Raw genomic sequence first — 20,426 nt, 5'->3', positions numbered from 1 at the left:
CCAGGGGCAGAAGGACAGATTTTTATCTTGTCAGCTCGGGGATTCAATCTAGCAACCTTTCGGTTACTGGCCCAACGCTCTAACCACTAGGCTACCTGCCACTCCATGTGAATATCTTAATGGAATGTCCATACATTCAATTTTAGTGTGAAACAAAGCTGTATACAACAGACCTCTAATATTTTGACCCCCATGCTTAATAACTGTCCTACCACACCACCAAAAGGTATCCCTGACTTCCATCATCCCAGTATCTCCCTCACCGTGCTATCATTTAACCTACAGTCTCAGGATCCCCCCTGTCTGTCTACCATTTCTCAGATTCTCCTGTAGGAGGTTCCAAACCTCTTTCCTCATGGAAACTCTGACTAGGCCACGTGGCTATAAAAGCTACTGACTGGAGCTTATGCGTTCTGGATGCTGCCTGAGCCTGCTGCCACTGTGGCCTGAGGCAGTGGAGGAGTAGAGGACCAGGTCACATAGTGTACTGTTACTGTAAAGTCACAGCTGAGAGCCAGGGGTAGTAGAGGAGAGAGACCTGAGGGAGAGGAGGGGAGGGAGGTTAAGGTTATAGCTTGAGATTGTGATTCCCTCAACATTTTGGTAAATATTCTCAACCTAAGGAAGGAAACAAAACCACTTTTGCGGTTTTGGTTAGGAGATATGATGTGGCTTTTGGATGACCATGATCCAATATTGAATATGGTCCAGCCATGTGGCCATATTCTGGAGGACGTGTGTGTACATGCGTGCGTGTCCACCACCCTTCCTCACTGTTTCAGGGCTTGTCTTTTTCTGTGAATATTAATAGGTTTTAAAGGTGGTAGTTAGCATGTTAGTGGACCGGTTGTCCTGTAGTACAGATGTATTGTGTTGACAGAAACACTCGTTATTGGCATGGTTGTTGATGCTCTGGAACCCTTAATGAGGCTAACAGCGCTGATCTGCTAATTGTTTTGTGAATGGTGTGACTGACTTTGTTCCTCTAGCGGTTCAGAGTCATTGTTTTCCACCGTTCCTTCAGTAGCGGTCCTTGCCATTCACACAAGAAATTCCCATCTGGATTGTTTGCTTCGAACGACACAGTTTTTCAGTATGTCTCTATCGCAAGACTCTGTATTGAACATCGTCATAGTAACCAGTTCCACATGCTACTGTCACTTTCATACGGGAGGCTATTTTTAGCGTTTTGTTGAGGGCGGGGAGCCTGAATCATCCGTAAACATACACAGATCAACGGTTCAATTTTTTCAATTAGATCCCTCACATGAAATGTGGCAACAGAATGAAATGTAGTCCATGGCAACAGACATAAACAGACAACGGTGTGGGCTTGGTGGGGGTAAGCCATAGTGTTTTCTGCTTGTAGTCAGTGGGTCAGCTTGCTTTTGCAGTGTCAAAATGAACAGCACTGGTTCAGAAAGGGGGACATTGCTCTTGTTACAGCACTGTAGGATTTACCACCAACATAGTTGGCGTTAAACTCAACACTTACATTTAATAATCAATCCCAGATTTAGATTCATGTAAACTGCTGTCAATCTTTTTAAAATACAATGTTTTTACAGATGTATATTTTCTATGTTCAGCAGATATCTAGAACCTATTGAACCATATGTGGCATATTTCTGCAAATCTATTCAACCTCCGTAATCCATCCACCATGTTGGTCATTAAATGGGCAGGTGATGATATGGTGTGGATGTTTCTGATGTATTAATGTCTCCGATTTATGTCTGACATCATGACTTGATGTATGTACTGTATGTATCGAGACATTGGAGCACAACTCGTCCCTGGTTGTTTGAGTTTGGAAAAGGATATCCCATAACCTCCAGATGCAGAGAAGGTTAATGCCAGATCAAACAGACGAGTGACGGCCGGGCCAGTGGACTGAGTTCTGGGAAGGACACACGTGGCAGGGGTTGGGGAGAATAAAGTGAAGGGGTTGGGATCCATTTCAGGATGTAGTTATTTCTTCACTTTGTGGTTAATGGCTATTCTTTTTGAAAGGCCAAGTTATACACCTTGCTGCTGACAAAGACTAAGAAGTAGTGTGGGACTCTGAAGATCATGTTGAAATTAAGCTATGCACCTTGTATGCATTAGAAAATGTCATGATGTAAATTTGACTTGCACTGAACCTAAGTAGAGTTGTTAAAGATTTCAATCAAATTCAAGCTGAGGCCTAGTATGGTACATTATCCCCACAGAAGCACAGATCTTCCATATTACTGAATGGGAATACTCCAAGGTCTCCCTTGAAAGATGGCTAGCCTGCTCTCCTAGCACATGCTTTGCTAATATCTGAAAGATGGGCTTGGAAATCGTCTGCTGATGATGTATTACAAAGATAAAACTTTAGCACAGAAGTGAACCATTGGAAACTGAATAGCCATTTTTTTCTAGATCCACTATTATGGCAGATCAAGAGGTGATTTAATGTACCTGAATAAAAATGCCATAATTCCACTAACAAGTATCTGCTCTTGCCAAGTTCCTCATGAAGTCACATTGAAATACACCCCTGTCCTCAAAGACACGTAATAGTGTGTCTGTGTGTTTCTATGACACACACGTATGAGAGCTCTACTCCGTCATTTAGCCAACACAGATCGTTTTCCTATTTCTTTATTCATAGCAGTCAATCAGCTGGCCAAACATATTAACTTTATGTCTAGACGACTTGACGGCTCAGATTCAGGGAAGTTTGTACTGTACTCTGTAGCCATAATAAAAGAGCTTCCCTATTATCAAAATTCAAGTGATTTGTCTTTGAAATCCCTGAACATGTTATGGAATGCCTCTTTAGTTCAGTTTATTGGTTGCTTATGTGGGTCTCGGTTTCTCACATTCAGCTCTGTCCTCTGTACATTTATACCACCGGTTGTGATCATGTCAAATTAGTTTGACCTGCACATTGTTTGGACCACAAAGACTTCTCTCTACCATGTAAACACCTCTGGGATTTTCCTCCGGGACCAGCCAAACACTGCTAGGCACACCCTGTCACTCTTATTGTGCAGGGAAGTGAGGGAGAAGGCTGAGAGGAAGTGGCTGTGTCAGGGCTGGGCCACACAGGGAAGAGCTGCACCGCACCACAATAGATGAAAAAGCACCACCCCATTTTTTGGGAGGGAATCTCACAATTCCAGGCTGCTTTTCCAGGCCCCAGCTCCTGGCTGTAATGGGAGCGAGCTAATGCTGCAGGGCCAGTGTCCGGTCAAAGGGAATTCCTCTGTAGGCTCGTGGGCTTGGCTTCCACCACCAGGCTCCAGGGGTGTTCCCCTCATTCATTTCCTATCTGGCTGCTATCTGGTGGAGCTGTGAGACACATCCTTGGCCTATGGCTAGATCTGAGTCCAGGAGGAGCTGCTGCCGAGGTGGTTAGAGACTCAGTCCCAAATACCACCTTATTCTCTATATAATGCACTACTTTTGACCAGGGCCCATAGCGCTCTGGTCAAAAGTAGTGCACTATTTAGGGATTATGGTGCCATTTGAGATTCAGACAGAGGCTGTTAAATGATAGTGGTGCTGGTTCATTCAGTACTATTAAATGATATATCCTCTGAATTGAAAAAAAACTATCAAGTAAGGAATTTTCCTCCAAGCTCCTCAATCAGGTGTCTGTGTAAATGAAAAGAAGTGCCTTGTACTATTGACCCTTTATCCTATCCTATTATCGTCATAGGAAAATAATGTTTATTTATATACAGATACTGAAGCAACTATAACACAGATGGTGATTCGGTCTCACAAGTAATGAAGGGGCATAGCTTGTTCTAATATGAAGGAGACCTTTTCTTGCTAAAAGCTTTAGGTTATGCAGATGTTACCAGATTGTGAAATATTGCCAGATTCCAGATCTGATAAGGCTTGCCAGAAAAAGCACTGTAAAGGGAGAGTCAGGTCCTCTTGGTGAGTCTGACACTGCTGGTTCATGGTGGACTCCTCAATCAAGATGGCTGCCTTTGCCATCCTCTTTTTCAGAAGGCACACACTGGCACATTGCTGTTTGTTTAGTTCCAATTGGTCCCTTTGGTGTTTGGTCACTTCCCTCCCATCAGCCAAAGAACACAGCTGATAAAAGGGGACAGGCTCTCCGACTGTGGGAACACTGAAAGAGTGGCAGTAGGCAGGAAAGGGGGAGAGACAAGTGGATGACAAGTGCATTTGGATCCTTTGTAGAGGGCAAGACGCTGCATCCTCTCCAAACCAAACAGTCTGAGACTTCTATTCATCTGTGTTAACAAGACTCCATTTATTTTCCATTTGAACAAATGACTATATTTTGCACACTGAACGCATCATGACGTATTACCTGCTAAAACACCTAGCTATATCTCTCAAATACTATGAACTATACACTTAAAAAAATAAGTGCTATATAGAACCTAAATGGGTTCTTCGGCTGTCCCCATAGGAGAACCCTTTGAAGAACCCTTTTTGGTTCCAGGTAGAACATTTTGGGGTTTCGTGTAGAACCCTTTCCACAAAGGGTTTAACATGGATCCCAAAGGGGACTCCTATGGGGACAGCCGAATAACCCTTTTCAAACCCTTTTTTTCTAAGAATGTACCGGAGATGCTTTGATGTAGATTGGGAGATATTGACATCTTTCTCCTTTCTTCACAGTCAATGAGATCATCAGGAACGACCTCTCAAGCATCTCTGTCCACAGTCATGCGTAGCACCACTTTCATCATGGACACAGGAGGACTGAAGCAGAAGAAAGGGAAATACCATACTGTACCAATCATTTTTACAACGTCTGCATGCTTGGACTACAGTATGCAGGAAGCCCAAAAAACAACCAAGGGGAACAGAGATTGAGCATCTTGAAGATTAGAATCTAATGTGTGCCTTTCAGAAGATTCGCCAATGTATAAAAATTGAAGATGAAATGAAATGGCTGATCTCTCAGAAAATAAAAACAGGCGTACTATGCAGCACCGCACCTTCCAGCCTCAACCCCAATAAGTATGCTTTTTAGTGGACCAATAATTTTGTTTTTTCACTTCTGTCTGCAGATATTGTAAATGATTCAGTGCCTGAGTGTACGTTTTGTGTACAGTGCTTCAGATTGTTTTGTGTATCTGGCAATTCAATGAGATGATTTAATCCAAAATAAGTGCCTTTGACTGGAAATAGGAAATGGTGAGAATTAAAGGGCAACTGCACTTCCTGATTTGGCCTTGTTTTTCATCAATGCTCATAAAGAAATGCTAGCGGAATCACAACAAACAAGCTAGCTTTGCTATGGCGAGAACAACGTTTTGAAGATGACTTCTCCCCTCCTGACTGACTCGCCTTCTCAAGATGGTCAGCTAATTCAGTTCTACAGTATGTGTGAGCCTGTGTTTAGTCAAGCTGACAGCAGGTAGCTAGCGTAGCTTGGTGATAGGATAGCCAGCTGCAGCTATCTAGCTAATATTTCTCTGTCAAATCAGTTATGGCAAGATAGCAAGAGACAGTGTCTGGAATGTGTTTCATAAGACACTCGTTCTACAACACCTTGCTACGAAAGTAGCTTAGAACTTAGTTTCAGTGTTTCGACAAGTAATGTAATGCATGTTACCGTGGAAATGGTTTAAACCTCGAGTTGAACGCCTGCACTTAAGTCAGCTCAGCTGTCCACCAACACAATATTCTATAACTGGCTAGTTTTGTCTCATCTCTCCTTATGTCCACTGTTACATCTTTCCCAGGGGGACAAATCCCCAAACTACTAATATCCCTAAAACAGGTGTCGCCTAGCCTACATCTTGACATTGCACAAACATAGACCAGCTTGACATTTATCGCCCCCCCCCCCCCAAAAAAGGGATGAGTTTGTGTTACAAAGACAAAGTATTGTATAATGTAATTATCATATTGATGTGCCTACACTTAGCTAGCAAATAGAGTACAACTGAGTACAACTCCAGCTGTCTAACCAGAACGGCATTCTATTTGGCCAAATCTAAGGATTTGTCTGTCTAACCACACACTGACATGCACAGCTCTCTGGGTGGGGAGGTCCCTTTAATCTATGTAATGTATTACAGGTTATAGACAAGTGCAGTCAGGTCGCAGGAGGAGTGGAGTGCATGACAGTCCATCCTGGATATGACAGAGTTTGCCTTAACCCATGGGTCCTGCAGGCAGAGTTCAATAACTACAGGCAGATGTGAGATGCAGGAGAATGGCCCTCTTTTCATACCACTTTGTAGGCTAACTGACCAATTCAAGGCTCCATCCAGGAGCCTACCGAGTAATATGAGAAGAGTGCAATTGTTAAACTTATGTAGATATTCTAAACAAAGTGTTTTGATAACTTTCAAGTGTAACAGTTCTATGTATAATAAACCATACTTCACATAATACTGTAGAAGAAGTGTTCTGATAATGTGCAAATATTGTACCTTCCTGTATGGTGTCCTGTGTAAGACAAGAGTTCCCTGACATTTTTGAAGAATACACAGGGTCCCTCCCCCCTATTGATAGTACCATTCAATTCAATAGTAACAAAAGATGATACAAAGTAATAGATGTGTCTTGTATAATTGTAATGCTGAGTGCAACGTCTCTCCCAGTTCAGACATCAGTATCAACTTGTCTTTCAGTCAGAGGACTCCATTTCAAAAGCATCTCTTCTGCCCAGCTGTAGAAAAATGAGGAAGAGTTAATGAGTGACATGTATTGAAAGGGTGATATTACTAAACACTTGCGATGTACTCTCTTATTAGTAATCACCTTTTGTCCCTTCTGAGGTGTTTGCCAATGCCTGATGGGCATGGCAGTGTAGATCAGCTCCAGGCCCCTCTCGTCACAGATACTGGTCATGAAGGAGCCCGACTTCGGCTCCGATATGGGACCCAGATCCTATATCCCAAAGGCGGGGAGAAAGACTGTCACTATATAGTCATGGAAGCCAATAGTTATTTCACGGTTGAACATAGCCAATCAGAAATCCTGATTCATAGCTAATTCACAAGGGACACGTGCCAGCATGGCACTGACTGGTTGGCATTACTCACTGAGGCCCAGGAGTAGTCCATTGGCACAGTGGAAGGGGCCACCTCCTTACAACATACAATACATGCATATATACACGGCACTCATTATATTATGAATGGTGATTAGGTGAATTTCAGGACAGATAGTAATTTTGACCATTGACCACACCAAATGTGACCTCCATTACTCTGAAGCAGGGCTGGTGCCTCACCACTGCCTCAGCCTTCTGTAACAGCTCCTAATATGGTATGGGGTTACTCACGAAGCTGCTGAACAACAAATCCACCAGGTTTTGTATGTAGCCTGTGAATGGAATAACATATCATCACTTAATAATATAGCAAGAGAAATAATTTCCTCTAGTTTGGAAGCAATTTATATGCTAATAGAGGGACTGTAACTACGGAATAGATTCAGGCCGGTGACGCTGATGCCATTGCTATGCAACCAGCTGTCTACGTTGCTGAATGTTTACTGATATGTTTTGCTATTTGCTGCCAGAGTCATAGCTATATTTACAGTAGACAAGTGCCATCCTACATTTATTTTTGCCCTAGAGAATACATGATAAACTTTTATGAGAACAGGCATGTTGTTTTGGGTTAGCAGACAAAGCCCCCGAATGCTAGCTAGAGACCTAACTTGTAAATCCGGGTTAGTTATATCTTTATACGAGTTTCAAATGAATTGGCTAGCTAGCTAACGTAACATTAGCTATCCAGTTCGAGTTAAAACATTATTGAAAACAAGCTGGCTACATCCTATGACTAACTAACAAGCTAGTATCCAAGTGCTTGCCCTGTTATTGACCCTAAATGCCAATGGGCTACAGTTATCTGTTGTTACCAAGGTAACCAGCTAACGTGAGCTATGCACATCTTCCTCTGACATGCTACATCACATTACACATTAGAGTAATGTATTTATCTAGTTACAGTATCATTCCCCTTTCATCTGTGGTATCACAGCTAGCCTGGCTCGCTAGCATGATCAAATAATGTTTTATAATAGGGTGTCCTGCCCAGAGTGGGTGAAAACGTGCTTTGGTGATGATATTTCACTTCCTTATGTTATAAAATAAATTTTACCAAGACAAATATGATTATTTATGTTCTGAATCGTTCCGTGGGGTCTTTCTCTAACATTAGTAACCTAATACATCCAATAATAAGCACGGAGCTCTGTTGACATAGCGGTGAATTAAATATAAAAAGCTTTGAAAATAAAACGCTTGGTTTATGGTCAGTGACATTTCACAGAGATACGTTTGTTTTTGTGAGAAATCTTTTTTTTTAAATAGGAATTGACTTAATATGAAAAGCGTATACTAAAATATGAAAATACTACATGCCATGTCTCAAAATCAATATCCATCTTACCTCTATATTGTTTTATGTCTTGCAGATTCGAGAAAAGATATGATTTCAACAGGAAAGTGAGGTAGCCAGTCGCCTTATGATGGCATTTTTCACACCCTATGTATAACCAAAAGTAGCTACTAAATAGCTAGTACCATTTATCTATTCGGCTAACATACTCACCAACACCAGTCGTTTGACGGTTGACAGGCAGCAGAATTGACTGTGTCAAGTACAATCTATTCCTGGCCATCTAGCAATATTGTTGAAATGCATTGGGAGTTTGCAGCAACTTTATGGAAGCCTATTTTCACTCCTGTTTGCTGAGGGAAACGTGCGTGTGTTGTATCCATATGCAGACTTGACATTAAATGTCCACATGGTACGACAACGTGTTGTCTCTAGGCAATTGGGCATCATCTGCAAAAGTGGCCATGTAAGTAATCCATACCCAACCCCCTAGTAAGTCGTGACGAACGCACTTACAAAACTCTGTTTTGGACGAGACTGACTTTATAATAAAAATTATTCTATTTACACTTTGCAGTCAATTTTGACACTAGAATGAATTTGACTCATATCGGTGCCACATAGGCCGTTTAAAACCAGTGATGTTAGTTCCAAGGGGCAGTTGACCTTTAAGCACTTGTTCACACTCACCAATGATTGCATTACCTGCATGTTCAATTTTACTTTTGATCTGTTGTTTAGTATAGCTTTGTATGTTTGTGACTTGAGCCATTTCTTCAAGTCACCCAAGGACTGAGAAATGGCATCAACATTGAGTCCTTGAGTACAGTGAGTTAAAAGCACATGCCTTATAAAAGACAAAGACCTCAATCTGTTCAGGTGTATATTTATTTTAAGGAAATACAACTAGGGCAATGTGTTGGCTATGTTGTCAAGAGGATTTTGAAGATATTCAAGGCTAGTGCCTTTTGGAAAGCCAAAATGTCATCTCAAGTACCAGTGCCGCCTCTGTCCTGTTGGGATAATGCAATGTTTGCATTTCATATGCTTGATTAGCCAATAGTCAGCTTGTGATAATAACTCTGTTGCTTACTGGACAATGCTTGATTTGCTTCTGCTTCATATGGTTGCCATATGCTAATTCAAATGAATTGCCTTTACATAGGTATTACATAGTTGTGTAGTTCTTGTCTACAAGATACTGAGGGAAAGAATTATGCTGGAAAAAATATGTGAATGGGATTGAGCATATACAGCAGGTTTTCGCCACACTAATCATGCCATCCCTGAAATTCAGTTTTTTTTGTTTCGCTTGTACAAACAGTGGGGAATCTGGTAATACATATATTAGCAATCATTCTTTCATTCATATGAAAGGAAGAAATCATCTCACTTTGGTTAAATTGTCAACTTGAAAATAATTCCTGGATACCTATGCAATATGCTGATATAGCGTTTGTTTCTCAAATAATGTATGCATTTAAGACTGTAATAGAAAAAGGTGTCTCTTATGTACATTTATTATTTCCTTTAATCCAAAGAATTGGTAACAACGGTGAAAAGCAATATTCTCACGTAGGAGATCAAAAACTTTTACATTTTTTTTATAAGTATGTATTTATTCTTATAGCATGTACTTTGTTTATTCAAGTGTTTCATGTAGCTCCTCATATTACCAAATGGTTAACTATATAATACACTACAATATATAGAATTCTAAGATTCAGTTTGTAGAATGCACAATAGCTAGACTGAATACATGCTAAATAATCCGATTTTTGCTTCATTGTATCATTAGCTCGCATAAGTTCCCTTATTACAACTGCATTTATTTCTGCTCTTTTATATTAAGTCTTAATCCATGAATTTAAAGGAAATTAACAAAGCCATGAAGCCATGTTTACTGAAAAGTTGACTATTATATTGTTCAGATATGCAGATTCATTGTTCAAAGTTTTTTTTGTGGGCTCCAATTCTGCTTCATATACTGTATGCATTGTCAATAATAAATACCTTCTTTTGAATGCTACAGTTGTCTCAATTATTTATATTGAATATTACATTCATGTAGTTTAGATTTTAGACAGTTATATTTAGTTAATTAATAATACACTCAGTTAAATTTAGTAATAGTTATAAAATTGATCAGAAATACAGTGTAGACATTGTTAATGTTATAAATGACTATTGTAGCTGGAAACGGCAGATTCTGTTATGGAATACCTACATAGGCGTAAAGAGGACCATTATCAGCAACCATCACTCCTGTGTTCCAACGGCACAATGTGTTAGCTAATGCAAGTTTATCATTTTAAAAGGCTAATTGATCATCAGAAAACCCTTTTGCAATTATGTTAGCACAGCTGAAAACTGTTGTCATGATTAAAGAAGCAATAAAACTGGCCTTCTTTAGACTAGTTGAGTATCTGGAGCATCAGCATTTGTGGGTTCGATTACAGGCTCAAAATGGCCAGAAACAAAGACCTTTCTTCTGAAACATGTCAGTCTATTCTTTTTCTGAGAAATGAAGGCTATTCATTGTGAGAAATTGCCAAGAAACTGAAGATCTCATACAACGTTGTGTACTACACCTTTCACAGAACAGTGTAAACTGACTCTAACCAGAATAGAAAGAGGAGTGGGAGGCCCTGGTGCACAACTGAGCAAGAGGACAAGTACATTAGTGTCCAGTTTGAGAAACAGATGCCTCACAAGTCCTCAACTGGCAGCTATTGTATTATCTCCGGCTACTGTAAGATGTTAGGAAATAAACAGAAGAATAAACAGATGTTGAATGAGACAAAGTCCAATGTCTCCTATGTGAAAAGGTGTTAGTATGGTGTATACTGACCTCCAGTGGCCAGCTTCTCTCTGTCAGGCATGACTCTTTACAGGTGCAGACCTGGGTTCAAATACCTCAATTACTTTGAAATACATTCAAAGTAAGTATTCAGAATTATTTCATTTGAAAAGACAAGTAGTTGAATATGTGTATGTATTTTGAAATACAATCGGAAAGTATTTGAAAAACTCAAATACACCGACTCAAATGCACTCCAATGCATTTTACCCCAGGTATTTGAAATAAGTATTTGAACATACTGTCAAATATAATTTGGCAGTCTACATAGTTTTTACAAATAGCCATTCAAATAAAAGTAGTTGTTTTGGGCTGTGTGTTTGAAAATACTCAAAGTATTTTAAGTACGAGATACTCAAATACACACATATTTGAACCCAGGCCTTGTCTGGTGTATTAGTAAACGTTGACTTTACATTTCAATCGAGCTATACTGCTGATCTTCTGAGATACTTCCCATGATATGTATTGAATCCAGCCCATGGAAGCATATGAAAAGCATAAGAAATCTTTACAAAATTGCAGAATACATAATATGGAACAAATACGCTGCATCCACTTAAATCTCTTCCATTACAACTTTCACCAAACCTTTCCTGCTATGCAAAATGTGTCCGATTCCGACTTAGCAATTACGCCTTTCCCATGCCTTTCCTCTCAGTATTTGGAATTCAGACGTATCTTATTCAGACATGTAAGGCGCTCTGCAGGTGTAGCTATCATGCGTGCTCTGAATAAATTGAATGCAACTGCTGACAACCCTCCCACTTGCTGGCCAGCAGATGTGGAATTTTGATTGAATAGCGTTTGTAATTTTAAATTAAGCCATCCCTTTAAATATGCTGTACCTTTTAGTTATAATTTTTATCAACAAACTCACTAGATATAGAGAGAACAGGTTCAGAATATTAGGGATCAATGAAAGAAAGCCATCTAAATATAGGCTATGCACAGCCTACTCGGCTCTGTTTCAGCACCAATTGGTAGATTTAAAAATACTCTGATCTTGTAGATTTAGGTTTAGGAAAGTATTGATGAATCATAGAAAACAAGTTTGGAGGGCCTTTATGCACGAAATAAAGAAAACGGTGGTTTGATTCATTCAGAAAATTGACACATTGTTTTTCAACCCATGGCAATGAAGGAAGATTAGTGTACATAGAATTCAGTGGTGGTCAGTGCTGTTTTAGATCAAATCAAATCTAATTTTATTAGTCACATGCGCCGAATACAACAGGTGTAGACCTTACAATGAAATGCTTACTTACGAGCCCCTAACCAACAATGCAGTTTAAAAAAATTAAATAAAAAATACAGATAAGAATAAGAAATAAAAGTTAAAGAGCAGCAGTAAAATAACAATAGCGAGACTATATACGGGGGTACAGATACAGAGTCAATGTACTGGGGCACCGGTTAGTTAAGGTAATATGTACATGTGGGTAGAGTTATTAAAGTGACTATGCATAGATAACAGAGTAGCAGCGGTGTAAAAGAGGGGGAGGGGCAATGCAAATAGTCTGGGTAGCCATTTGATTAGGTGTTAAGGAGTCTTATGGCTTGGGGGTAGAAGCTGTTAAGAAGCTGTTTAGAAGCCTCTTGGACCTAGACTTGGCACTCCGGTACCGTCTATGATTTTTAGGGCATTCCTCTGACACCGCCTGGTATAGAGATCCTAGATGGCATGGAGCTTGGCCACAGTAATGTACTGATGTAGTGCCTTGCAGTCATGGCCAAGCAGTTGCCATACCAGGCAGTGATGCAACCAGTCAGGATGCTCTCGATGGTGCAGATGTAGAACCTTTTGAAGATCTGGAGTCTCCTGAGAAGTAATAGGTTTTGTCGTGCCCTCTTCACGACTGTCTTGGTGTGATTCCTCCCAGAGTGCTAAAAACCTTGGCGTGATCCTGGACAACACCCTGTCGTTCTCCACTAACATCAAGGCGGTGACCCGATCCTGTAGGTTCATGCTCTACAACATTCGCAGAGTACGACCCTGCCTCACACAGGAAGCGGCGCAGGTCCTAATCCAGGCACTTGTCATCTCCGTCTGGATTACTGCAACTCGCTGTTGGCTGGGCTCCCTGCCTGTGCCATTAAACCCCTACAACTCATCCAGAACGCCGCAGCCCGTCTGGTGTTCAACCTTCCCAAGTTCTCTCACGTCACCCCGCTCCTCCGCTCTCTCCACTGGCTTCCAGTTGAAGCTCGCATCCGCTACAAGACCATGGTGATTGCCTACGGAGCTGTGAAGGGAACGGCACCTCCATACCTTCAGGCTCTGATCAGGTCCTACACCCAAACAAGGGCACTGCGTTCATCCACCTCTGGCCTGCTGGCCCCCCTACCTCTGAGGAAGCACAGTTCCCGCTCAGCCCAGTCGAAACTGTTCGCTGCTCTGGCACCCCAATGGTGGAACAAGCTCCCTCACGACGCCAGGACAGCGGAGTCAATCACCACCTTCCGGAGACACCTGAAACCCCACCTCTTTAACCTCTTGGGGCTACCCTAGGATAGGGGGTGCCACAGCGCATTTTGAAAAAAATTCGTTCCCATTTTCAACGGCCTATTAATCAAACTCAGAAGCTAGGACATGCATATACTTATTATATATGGATAGAAAACACCCTAAAGTTTCTAAAACTGTTTGAATGGTGTCTGTGAGTATAACAGAACTCATATGGCAGTCAAAACCCCGAGACCGATTGAAACAGGAAGTGTAATTCTGAATTGTGGACTCGACTTCATCACTTTGCCTATTAATCAAACCGTGAGCAATGGTTCACTGAGCACTTCCTATTGCTTCCACTAGATGTCCCCAGTCTTTTCACAGTGGTTTGAGCCTTATACAGTCGAAACTCAGTGAATGAGACGCGTTGGAAATTGGTAACAGGGGATGGGCCATCACCATTATGACGTCGGCGGCCCTGTCTACCCCCACCTTTGGGAGTGTTTCAAAACACTCTGCAATCGTACCCGTCGAATCTTATTGGCTCTCTTGGTGTTACAGGCCCTGAAGATTAATGTTTTACAACGTTTGACATGTTTGAACGAACCTAGAGGAGGGGAAAAGTAAATTTTCCTAAACTTCTGTCCCGCGCACGTCGGAAGATTTGGAGATAGCCCTAGGACACGCTACCAACAGCAGGCTAATGGAACATGAATTATGGACTTTTTCGACCGAAAATACATCTGTTGTGGACCTGGGATTCCTGGAAGTGCTTTCTGATGAAGACAACTAAAGGTAGGCGATTATTGACAATATTATACAAGATGAGATGTGACATGCGATTGTTCCAAGATGGCGCGGCGCTAGTATTCCAGGCTCATTTTCTGAGTATCGCATCTCCTTTTATCGCAAAGTGTGATTACCCAGTAAAGTTAATTTAAAATCTGGTATGACAGGTGTTCTCAAGAGATATTCATCTATAAATGTTAGATTGACAATATAAATTTAAAAAATTGTTTTCGAATAGTAATAAATGGAATTATGCGCTGTTTCCCAGGACGCATTTGAGGGGAAAATAGTTAGTCAACTCAGACGCCGATGTAAAATGCTGTTTTTATATATAAATATGACCTTTATTGAACAAAAGAATGCATGCTGTGTGTAACATGATGTCCTAGGTGTGTCATCTGATGAAGTTTGTAAAAGGTTAGTGCTGCATTTAGCTGTCTTCTGGGTTTATGTGACATTATATGCTAGCTTGAAAAATGGGTGTCTGATTATTTCTGGCTTGGTACTCTGCTGACATTATCTAATGTTTTGCTTTCGCTGTAAAGCCTTTTTGAAATCGGACAACGTGGTTAGATTAAGGAGATGTTTATCTTTCAAAGAGTGTATGTTTGAAAAATGTGAATTTTGACATTTATTTGGTTTCAAATTTGCTGCTCTTGAAATGCACCTGCTGTTGATAGGGTGCACCACGGGTGGCACGCTAGCGTCCCACATTGCCCCAAGATTAAGGAATACCTAGGATAGGATAAAGTAATCCTTCTAACCCCCCCCCCCCCCTTAAAAGATTTAGATGCACTATTGTAAAGTGGTTGTTCCACTGGATATCATAAGGTGAATGCACCAATTTGTAAGTCGCTCTGGATAAGAGCGTCTGCTAAATGACTTAAATGTAAAAATGTAAATGTGATTGGACCATGTTAGTTTGTTGGTGATTGAACTTGAAACTCACGACCCGCTCCACCACAGCCCCGTCGATGAGAATGGGGGAGTGCTCGGTCCTCTTTTTCCTGAAGTCCAAAATCATCTCCTTTGTCTTGATCACGTTGAGGGAGAGGCACCACACGGCCAGGTCTCTGACCTCCTCCCTATAGGCTGTCTCGTCATTGTCGGTGATCAGGCCTACCACTGTTGTGTCATCGGCAAACTTAATGATGGTGTTGGAGTCATGCCTGGCCGTGCAGTCATGAGTGAACAGGGAGTACAGGAGGGGACTGAGCACGCACCCGAGGGACCCCTGTGTTGAGGATCAGCGTGGCGGATGTGTTGTTACCTACCCTTACCACCAGGGGGCGGCCAGTCAAGAAGTCCAGGATCCAGTTGCAGAGAGAGGTGTTTAGTCACAGAGTCCTTAGCTTAGTGATGAGCTTTGTGGGCACTATGGTGTTGAACGCTGAGCTGTAGTCAATGAACAGCATTCTCACATAGGTGTTCCTTTTATCCAGGTGGGAAAGGGCAGTGTGGAGTGCAATAGAGATTGCATCATCTGTGGATCTGTTGGGGCGGTATGCAAAATGGAGTGGGTCTAGGGTTTCTGGGATAATGGTGTAGATGTGAGCCATGACCAGCCTTTCAAAGCACTTCATGTCTGCAGACGTGAGTGCTACGGGTCGGTAGTCATTTAGGCAGGTTACCTTAGTGTTCTTGGGCACAGACACTATGGTGGTCTGCTTAAAACATGTAGGTATTACAGACTCGGACAGGGAGAGGTTGAAAATGTCAGTGAAGACACTTGTCAGTTGGCCAGCGCATGCTCGCAGTACACATCCTAGTAATCCGTCTGGCCCTGCAGCCTTGTGAATGTTGACCTGTTTAAAGGTCTTACAGAGTGTGATCACACAGTCTTCCAGAACAGCTGGTGCTCTCATGCATGTTTCAGTGCCAATTGCCTCAAAGTGGGCATATAAGTAGTTTAGCTCATTTGGTAGGCTTGTGTCACTAGGCAGCTCTCGGCTGTGCTTCCCTTTGTAGTCTGTAATGGTTTGCAAGCCCTGCCACATCCGACGAGCGTCAGAGCCAGTGTACTACGATTCAATCTTAGTTCTGTATTGACGCTTTGCCTGTTTGATGGTTCGTCGGAGGGCATAGCGGGATTTCTTATAAGTTTCCGGGTTAAAGTCCCGCTCCTTGAAAGAGGCTGCTCTAGCCTTTAGCTCAGTGAGGATCTTGCCTGTAATCCATGGCCTCTGGTTGGGGTACGTACGTACGGTCACTGTGGGGGACGACATCGATGCACTTATTGATAAAGCCAGTGACTGATGTGGTGTACTCCTCATTGCCATCAGAGGAATCCCGGAACATATTCCAGTTTGTGCTAGCAAAACAGTCCGGTAGCTTAGCATCTGCTTCATCTGACCACTTTTTTTATTGATTTAGTCACTGGTGCTTCCTGCTTTAATTTTTGCTTGTAAGCAGGAATCAGGAGGGTGAGGGAGAGCTTTGTTTGCGTCTCTATGTGTTGTAAAGGTGGTCCAGAATTTTCTTATGGCGGAATACATCTCATTCAATGCTGTCTTAGTGCCAGCCTCTGACTGTGGTGGTACGTAAACAGCTACAAAGAATACAGATGAAAACTCTCTAGGTAGATAGTGTGGTCTACAGCTTATCATGAGATACTCTACCTCAGGCGAGCAATAGCTTGAGACTTCCTTAGATATTGTGCACCAGCTGTTATCTACAAAAATACATAGCCCACCACCCCTTGTCTTACAAGACGCTGCTGTTCTATCCTGCCGCTACAGCGTATAACCAGTGACATTGTTGCCGGTGATATCTGGTGAGGACCTGCCTTACAACAGGCCTACAAGACCTCAGTCCAGCCTCTCTCAGCCTATTGCGGACAGTCTGAGCACTGATGGAGGGATTGTGCATTCCAGGTGTGACTCGGGCAGTTGTTCTTGCCATCCTTTATTTACCTGTCCCACAGGTGTGATGTTCGGATGTACCGATCCTGTGCAGGTGTTGTTACATGTGGTCTGCCACTCAGATATTGTACTGTAAATTGTGTGTACAAGGAAAATCCATAGCAACAATGTGATGTATAAATCATTATATGCTGCTCAAAAAAATAAAGGGAACACTTAAACAACACATCCTAGATCTGAATGAAAGAAATAATCTTATTAAATACTTTTTTCTTTACATAGTTGAATGTGCTGACAACAAAATCACACAAAAATAATCAATGGAAATCCAATTTATCAACCCATGGAGGTCTGGATTTGGAGTCACACTCAAAATTAAAGTGGAAAACCACACTACAGGCTGATCCAACTTTGATGTAATGTCCTTAAAACAAGTCAAAATGAGGCTCAGTACTGTGTGTGGCCTCCACGTGCCTGTATGACCTCCCTACAACGCCTGGGCATGTTCCTGATGAGGTGGTGGATGGTCTCCTGAGGGATCTCCTCCCAGACCTGGACTAAAGCATCCGCCAACTCCTGGACAGTCTGTGGTGCAACGTGGCGTTGGTGGATGGAGCAAGACATAATGTCCCAGATGTGCTCAATTGGATTCAGGTCTGGGGAACGGGCGGGCCAGTCCATGCATCAATGCCTTCCTCTTGCAGGAACTGCTGACACACTCCAGCCACATGAGGTCTAGCATTGTCTTGCATTAGGAGGAACCCAGGGCCAACCGCACCAGCATATTGTCTCACAAGGGGTCTGAGGATCTCATCTCGGTATTTAATGGCAGTCAGGCTACCTCTGGCGAGCACATAGAGGGCTGTGCGGCCCCCCAAAGAAATGCCACCCCACACCATGACTGACCCACCGCCAAACCGGTCATGCTGGAGGATGTTGCCGGCAGCAGAACGTTCTCCACGGTGTCTCCAGACTCTGTCACGTGCTCAGTGTGAACCTGCTTTCATCTGTGTAGAGCACAGGGCGCCAGTGGCGAATTTGCCAATCTTGGTGTTCTCTGGCAAATGCCAAACGTCCTGCACGGTGTTGGGCTGTAAGCACAACCCCCACCTGTGGACGTCGGGCCCTCATGCCACCCTCATGGAGTCTGTTTCTGACCGTTTGAGTAGACACATGCACATTTGTAGCCTGCTGGAGGTCATTTTGCAGGGCTCTGGCAGTGCTTCTCCTGTTCCTCCTTGCACAAAGGCGGAGGTAGCGGTCCTGCTGCTGGGTTGTTGCCCTCCTACGGCCTCCTCCACGTCTCCTGATGTACTGGCCTGTCTCCTGGTAGCGCCTCCATGCTCTGGACACTACGCTGACAGACACAGCAAACCGTCTTGCCACAGCTCGCATTGATGTGCCATCCTGGATGAGCTGCACTACCTGAGCCACTTGTGTGGGTTGTAGACTCCGTCTCATGCTACCACTAGAGTGAAAGCACCGCCAGCATTCAAAAGTGACCAAAACATCAGCCAGGAAGCATAGGAACTGAGAAGTGGTCTGTGGTCCCCACCTGCAGAACCACTCCTTTATTGGGGGTGTCTTGCTAATTGCCTATAATTTCCACCTGTTGTCTACTCCATTTGCACAACAGCATGTGACATTTATTGTCAATCAGTGTTGCTTCCTAAGTGGACAGTTTGATTTCACAGAAGTGTGATTGACTTGGAGTTGTGTTGTTTAAGTGTTCCCTTTATTTTTTTGAGCAGTGTACATTTTGAATGAAATGTTGGGATTAACAAATTTATTCAGTTAACATTTTCCGTTCCGAGGACCTCCAAATCACAGTCAAAAGCTTCAGGACCACCATTTGAGCTTGAGTACCACATCTTCGTAGTCAAATTTAGTCTATTTTAGCAGTGAATGTAACAAATTAAAGACCTATTATTTTTATTATACAAAGTAATGTACAATTGCTTATAATACCTTGATTTTTGGAAGATAATTTTTTTTTTTAAACACATTGGTGTGTAAATCACATTTTCTGATATTTTAAGAAATGAGTGTATGCAGAAAAATCAGTGATTGGTACATACATTTGTGGACTTTAAAATGTTATATACCCATTGATTCTTAAAGAATATAACTCAAACTCTCGTTCCCTATCACAACCCAAAATATAAGCTTAATTTCCCCATTAGCTCTGACTATACATTTGAGAGTGGTTACATTTCTCCAACTCCATCCCTCAGCTATTTACCAAAACAATGGTGAGTTGAACCTCTGAGTTGAACTGCCGATATCCCCTTTAATGTTATCGGGGTATTTTATTCATTAGTATCTGAACAGAAAGTCTGTTAAACTGCAGAATGAAAGTGACAGATGACTGACCTATTCTTTCAGACTTCTAACTTAACCTGAAGACATGGAGTTTGTAACCCAGCAATTTGATAATCTGACAAATGACAATAATTTGACAATTATCAGCACAGGAAAATGCCACACCCAGGTTGCCTATGGAGCCCTTTTCCCAACCGTTGATATTGTCACCGTTCTTGTTGAAGTTCCAGTAATCCCAAAACGTCTGTGGCTCTCCATTACAGCAAAGAGAACATTGGACATCCTTAATTTAAATCTCTCCATCTTCCTCACGATGCAATACTGTCAGTCTTTCATAGACTTCCTCTCATTTTTCCACTCTTCACTCATTTAGAACTAGGGCATTTATAGTTTGGCTATTTGCTTATAGGGGGACCCATGAATTTGTGTTTTATCTGCACGGAGCGCTGTGGCAGTGACATGCCCCACAACCTACCCATCGCTGAAAATGTACAGGTTTACAGAGGTGTGCAATGTGGCTGTGTGGGTTATAGTATTGCCAACTGCTCTGGCAAAGAGTTTCTTAGAAATTGATGAGAATGGATGGATTGTATGTGGGATTGTGAATTTCCTTGTTATAGTGATGTGGTGGTGCAACATGAGTATTATATTTGCTGTAAAGAAATCAGGGCCAGGGAAAGTGTGCCTATAGAACTGTCCGCATAACTAATATGGTTGTACATTTGTTACAACCCTCCAACTATTTTACTGGCCTTAAAGTCAAATTATACAGAAAACCTTTTAAACTGTTTAGTTGTTCCTATGCGTGTGTTCAT

General features: G+C 42.1%; 1 protein-coding gene and 1 long non-coding RNA gene across 2 annotated transcripts in view; one reads left to right on the top strand and one right to left on the bottom strand.

The window, feature by feature from the left end:
• nfatc1 (nuclear factor of activated T cells 1) overlaps nucleotides 1-10,359 on the top strand; it is a 71,839-nt gene extending 61,480 nt beyond the window's left edge. The window contains exon 10 of the mRNA XM_014177036.3: nucleotides 4,639-10,359. Within this exon, the coding sequence (XP_014032511.1) occupies nucleotides 4,639-4,694 (56 nt within the window). The 3' untranslated portion in view covers nucleotides 4,695-10,359. The remainder of the gene's footprint in view (nucleotides 1-4,638) is intronic.
• LOC145864441 (uncharacterized) lies at nucleotides 4,244-8,668 on the bottom strand. Its single transcript, XR_014382985.1, has 4 exons — nucleotides 8,544-8,668; nucleotides 7,265-7,305; nucleotides 6,739-6,867; nucleotides 4,244-6,646 (listed from the first exon to the last, which is right to left on the bottom strand). It is a non-coding gene; the product is annotated as an uncharacterized LOC145864441 (long non-coding RNA).
• Nucleotides 10,360-20,426: the final 10,067 nt, after the last annotated feature.

This window comes from Salmo salar, chromosome 27, assembly GCF_965601325.2.
Source record: "Salmo salar chromosome 27, fSalSal1, whole genome shotgun sequence".
NCBI classification, from domain to species: Eukaryota; Metazoa; Chordata; class Actinopteri; order Salmoniformes; family Salmonidae; genus Salmo; species Salmo salar.
The sequence above is the reverse complement of the archived record's forward strand: the minus strand, read 5'-3'. Positions and strand labels throughout refer to the sequence as shown.